This window comes from Equus caballus, chromosome 7 (assembly GCF_041296265.1).
Source record: "Equus caballus isolate H_3958 breed thoroughbred chromosome 7, TB-T2T, whole genome shotgun sequence".
NCBI classification, from domain to species: Eukaryota; Metazoa; Chordata; class Mammalia; order Perissodactyla; family Equidae; genus Equus; species Equus caballus.
This window is the reverse complement of record NC_091690.1, coordinates 32,139,389-32,145,309: the sequence shown is the minus strand read 5'-3', so window position 1 is coordinate 32,145,309 and position 5,921 is coordinate 32,139,389. Positions and strand designations below refer to the sequence as shown.

At 37.5% G+C, this 5,921-nt stretch overlaps 1 protein-coding gene across 1 annotated transcript; it reads left to right on the top strand.

Annotated features, from left to right (window-relative positions):
* Positions 1–3,650: 3,650 nt before the first annotated feature.
* On the top strand, positions 3,651–4,586 carry OR10D4D (olfactory receptor family 10 subfamily D member 4D). The gene has a single exon (XM_001501780.6). The coding sequence runs from the start codon at positions 3,651–3,653 to the stop codon at positions 4,584–4,586; it is 936 nt and encodes a 311-aa protein (XP_001501830.3).
* The last annotated feature ends 1,335 nt before the right edge of the window (positions 4,587–5,921 follow it).

Here is a 5,921-nt window from a genome sequence, read left to right as displayed (position 1 = left end):
CACAAACAACTTAGCTACAAAGTTTTAGTTATGCAAGATGAAGAAGTTCTAGAGATCTAACATATAGTGTGGCCACTCTAGTTAACAATACAATACTGTATTGAATACCTGAAATTTGGAAAGAGGGTAAGTTTTTCACAACACACATAAAAAAAGTTCACTCTGTGAGGTGATGTGTGTGTTAATTGGCCTGACTGTGGTGATCATTTCACAATGTATACAAATATCAAAACTTCATGTTGTACTTATTAACTATATGCAATTTTTATTTGTCAACTGTACTTCGATAAATCTGTTAAAAACAAAAGGATAAATTAAAGCTGCTTTTACAGGTTCAACTTCAAGGCCAAGAATTAGTATTTCAGTTATCTATCGCTACATAAAATACAACTACAAAACTTAGTGGCTTAAAATAATTTATTTTTATACAAAAAAACAAGTTGAAATTTTGCTGAAAAATACAGATAAAATACAACTTGTAATTATACTTTTGTTGCTTATGATAAGTCTGGAATATCTATACATTTTCTGGAGGAAATTACAAGTAAAAATAAGAAAACTTGCTGAGTTATTTTACGAATGTGTCCTATTATGATCTGATCACTCTTTGTTTGGTAAGAAGTTTCATCACTGGAAACACCTGACCTTTTGCGAATGTAGAAGATTTGTGTTTTCACTGTGACCATGATATTAGTTTAGCACATGCCACCTTGATTCTAAAATGTTTGGGTTGAACATCTAAGATAATCCATGACATTTTTTACCTGAATAAAGTTTTACCAAAACAAGGTAAATCTAATGGTATTTTACTGAGTGGTCAAAAGAGTATTTATCATCTTTTTTATCTGTACAGACTATTTTTCAAGTCTGTCAGCATGCTTCAAAACATTAAAAATAATCAAGAATAAATGGGATGATAGAGCTATTAACTTTTATATTCTTTTATCATTAGTTAACTGTGCAACAAAAACATTGTCTACTTTTTAAATCAAAATTCCAGACGTATTTGGAATAGTATAACTCCTTAAACACTGAAGCTTGATGATTCGAAACTTTATGTCCAAAAGTCCTAAAGAAGAGGGGTCAGCCCGGTGACGCAGCAGTTAAGTTCGCATGTTCCGCTTCAGCTGCCCACAGTTTACAGATTCAGATTCTGGGTGTGGACCTACGTTATGCAACACTCATCAAGCTGTGCTGTGGCAGGTGTCCCACATATAAAGTAGAGGAAAATGGGCAAGGATGTTATCTCAGGGCCAATCTTCCTCAACAACAAAAAAGAGGAGGATTGGCAGTGGATGTTAACTCAGGGCTAATCTTCCTCAAGAAAAAAAAAGTAAGTCCTAACGAAGAGGCCAAATCCCATTTTCTTTCAGAGTAAACCTCATGAATTGTGGCAAGTTATTTAAGTTCTTTGATCCTAATTTTCCTCATCTATGGAAGACTTTATCAAAGTTTTTTGAGGTTTAAATAAGACTGTAATGCACTCTTTTCCTCCAAGATATACTCTGAGTCGTTTGAGCAGAGGGATTATGACTATCAACCCCCTCCTGACCTTTCTGGCTCTCCTGGCAAATAATTAATGTACTGCATGTTATTATTGGTAGTCATGATATGTTGGAATAAATGAATCCATGTATGCATAAATAAGCAAATGAATGATTGCATGCAATGAGGGATTTGGTAATCCCCACTCCCCCAGAATTTTTTTTGAGTATGCAAGGCATTTAACTTAGAAGCTTGAACAGATACCAAGTAGTCTAGGACAGATGCTTCAAGTGATAGCTTAAAATTCTTTTTGGCTTCTCTGCATATTTCTTCCCCCTTTCTCTTGGGAATGGGCCTTTCACCTTTGGAGAACTTCCCATCTCCATTCCACTGTACACCCTCGACACAAGGGTAGGCATGTGACCCAGCCAAGGAAATCAGATTTAAATCTTGAACTAGAGTGCACAGAGTCATAGGCAACTGAGGCTGAATCATGTGATGGAAGTGCCCCTGAGGCTGTTCCATAAATTCTTACTGCTGAGACACCTGGACTTGCCCTAGTTCCCACCATTCAATGAGATGCTTTTTCATACATTTATTTAATTCTCTCAACTACTCCAGTTACTGGTGCTTGCAATAAGTCAATTGTATTGGTTCAATGTAGTAAAATAACATAATTTATTTATAAAACAACACATAAATATGAAAAGCATTAAATATAAAACTATACATGTAAACATATATGATATGTGTGCCAAAGCAATTATTATTCCACTGAAGTATATTTTATAAAGGAAATCACAAAAGTTTTAATCTTTAATCAGTTTCCTTCTCCCTTTCATTTCTAAGGTGCAATTATACCCAGTAGTTAATCACTCCCTGGCTCAGTAAGAGGCCTGACTTGGGGGATTAATACCCAAAGGGAAACCAAGGTTATTTAAAATCTCCTGTGTTTGGAAATTATTGCACTTCTTGGAGTTGGAAAGGAAATTACTGTAAGAGAGCTGAAGCACATTTAGATTTATGACACTCTGTTTGAAAGTGATTGAAAAGGAGAAGAATTCAAGGTATCTACCTGCAAGCTTCAAGCTGATGGAGAGATGGGGATTTAGGCAGAGGAGGACTCCTTCCTTCTGCTGGAGAAGGAAAGGAAAATAACAGTCAACATCGCCAGCCGGTTATCTTCCCTTTTTGCCAAGTAAGGGCCCAAATTTTGTCCTTCATTTTGCTTTATTTTGGCTCTCACTTTCTCCCCTCATAATTACAAAAAAAAAAAAAAAAAGAAAAAAAAAAGAGAGAGAGAGAGATAGTGTCTTAAGCAATAGGATTATCTATAACTTAAAGATTTCACTGTGTTGGAAAAGCTAAAACAAGTAGAAAAATACCAAAGTTTTTCAAAATATGGAAATTGGAAAGGGGCCTCTACTACTCCTAACCTTGTGCCTTCTCTTGTCATAAAACTGGGCAGTTGCTTAACTTGGATCTAGATAGACAATTCCAGATTTTGGAGACTGAACTTGGGGCTAGCAGTTACTCATTGTACAAATTCAGGAAAATGGAGACTACCAGTTACTCACATGTACTAAAATCCAGAGCACACCAACCCTGTTAATGTAATTTTCTGTTTGTTAAGAGTTATCTAAGGCCCTTATTTCAGCTAGTTTCTCACTGCTGACCCTCATACCTAGGAAGACACTGTGGGAAAGATTCTGTATCTTTTCTAAGTATGGTTTTTATGATCTTAAATAATTTTGGAGAGTTATTGTTACCTTAGGTGAATATTTTTTAAAAAGTTGTATGGGACCTCATTTGCTATGAAGATATCAAGTCTTTATTTTTATCCTTTTAGAATCACAAAGTACACTCAGAATTAATGCAATTTAGCAGTGTATATGATGAATGGAAGCTAGGAGGTTCGTCATGTAAGGCCTCTTGGTGATATTGTAATAAGGAGCATCTGTAAATAGAAACTGCACTGCAGAGAGACATCCAGTATGGAGAGAAGCAGGCAAATCAAGACAGTTCTAAGAGGAAGCACCACTCTCTAAAAATCTAGATCATTTCCTCCTTCTTTATTTCACTGATTTAAACACAAGTAATTTGTGTACTAAATTTAACCTCAAATTTATTTTCACAGACACCCAAGAGTTGATTCTTCCATAAAAATGAGAAATCACACAATGGTGACTGAATTCATCCTGCTGGGAATCCCTGAGACAGAGGGCCTGGAGACGGTGCTTTTTTCCCTGTTTTTATTATTGTATTTGTGTACTCTCTTGGGAAATGTGCTCATCCTTACAGCTATCATCTTGTCCTCTCGGCTTCACACTCCTATGTATTTTTTCTTGGGAAATCTCTCCGTGTTTGACCTGGGTTTCTCTTCAACAACTGTTCCCAAGATGCTATTATACCTTTCAGGGCAGAGTCAAGGTATCTCTTTACAGGGCTGTGTGTCCCAGCTCTTCTTCTACCATTTCCTGGGCTGTACTGAGGGTTTTCTGTACACAGTCATGGCTTATGACCGCTTTGTTGCCATATGTTATGCTTTGAGATACATGGTCATAATGAACCACAAGGTCTGCCTCATCTTGGCCACAGGGACCTGGATAGGTGGATGTGTCCATGCCATTACCCTAACCTCCCTCACCTTCCAATTGTCCTACTGTGGCTCTAATGAGGTGGGCTATTACTTCTGTGACATACCTGCAATCTTACCTCTAGCCTGTGGTGATACATCTCTAGCTCAGAGGGTGGGTTTTACAAATGTTGGTCTTTTGTCTCTCATTTGCTTTTTTCTCATCCTTGTTTCTTATGCTAGAATTGGGATCTCCATATCAAAAATTCGCTCAGCAGAGGGCAGGCAACGAGCATTCTCCACCTGCAGTGCACACATCACTGCAATTCTTTGTGCTTATGGGCCAGTGATCATCATCTATCTACAGCCCAATCCGAGTCCCTTGCTTGGTGCTACAATTCAGATATTTAATAATCTTGTAACCCCCATGTTGAACCCACTGGTCTATAGCCTGAGGAATAAGGATGTAAAATCAGCCCTGAGGAATGCATTTCCCAAGAGATCCTTGGCTCTGGAGAATAAATGAGAAAATCTAAAGTTTTGCTGGACAGAGAATTGATTCTCCATTTCTTAGGACAAATTCTCATTTGTAGTTGCCAAGGCAACCTGAAATTAAATGTGCTATGAATCAATCTACCACTTAACCTCACTACGTTTTGAAATATATGTCTGTTTTCCTATTTCCTTATGTTTTATAATGAAATATAATTAATAGAGTCACTAAGCAGACATTCAACTGATTCCTATGCTGGTTGGACACTCTCCCAGCACCATCATCCTCCCCAAAACATTTCTTTGTTCCTTAAGTCTTCAAAAGAGTTAAGAGAACATGGCTTGATAAGCAGTGCATAGGTCTGGACCCGGATCCGAACTGGCAAAACCCCAGGCCACTGAAGCAGAGCGTGCGAACTTAACTGCTAAGCCACCAGGCCGGCCCCATCACTTTTATTCCTTAAGCCATTGTGAAGCTGACACCTGTATTCCGATCCGGTGTTCATACTAATTGCTTTCCATCCTCCTAAACATAAACACTTACTTTTTCTTCCCTGAGCTCCCCCTTTGGCAGGCAAATCTGAAACAGGCATATGTTTTACAAGCTCCACTCTTCTGTTCTTTAAACACACACACACACACACACACACACACACACACACACACACTTTTTTGTTTTAAGCATTTTTCCACTTGTAACTACAAAAAACAGATGGAAGGCCAGCCCTGGTCGCATAGTGGTTAAGTTCTGTGCGCTCTGCTGCTTTAGCCACATGGATTTGGGTCCCAGTGTGGACCTACACCACTGGTCTGTCAGTGGCCATGCTCTGGCAACTCACTTACAAGATAGAGGAAGATTGGCAAAAGATGTTAGCTCAGGGTGAATCTTCCTCAGCAAAAAGAAAAAAAAAGAGAAAGAAACAGATGGAAAGACTAAAAAATAATAAACACTTGTAAAGTATGATTTAGAAAGTCACTGAATTTTACCCCAACAGTTCTCATCTAACATATATTAAAATGTAATTCCAGCTAGTTCTGTCTTCTCTTCCTTCACCTTTGACACAAGGGCCAGGTTTACAGGCTCAGAACCTGGATTCAGAAATTTCTTTAGTTAATGGGACAATCAAAAGTAAAATCCAGATCTTCTGATTTGCGAATCAGTTCTTTTTCTGCTTCACAAACTTATAAATGCCAATTGAGAAATTTATAGATGATCTTGATGCTATATAACATTGCTTAATTTCCAGACAACTGATCATAACAGTAAACGTACTAAATAAAATATAATTAATCATTTTATTGTAACAGGGCATCTTTATTGAATTTGAACTTTGATCTCTCTGAACATAAAGCATGTAAAAGCTTTCAA

What these genes read in the sequence shown, in the direction of transcription:
- OR10D4D (XM_001501780.6), top strand. Translation starts at nt 3,651, where the DNA reads ATGAGAAATCACACAATGGTGACTGAATTCATCCTGCTGGGAATCCCT.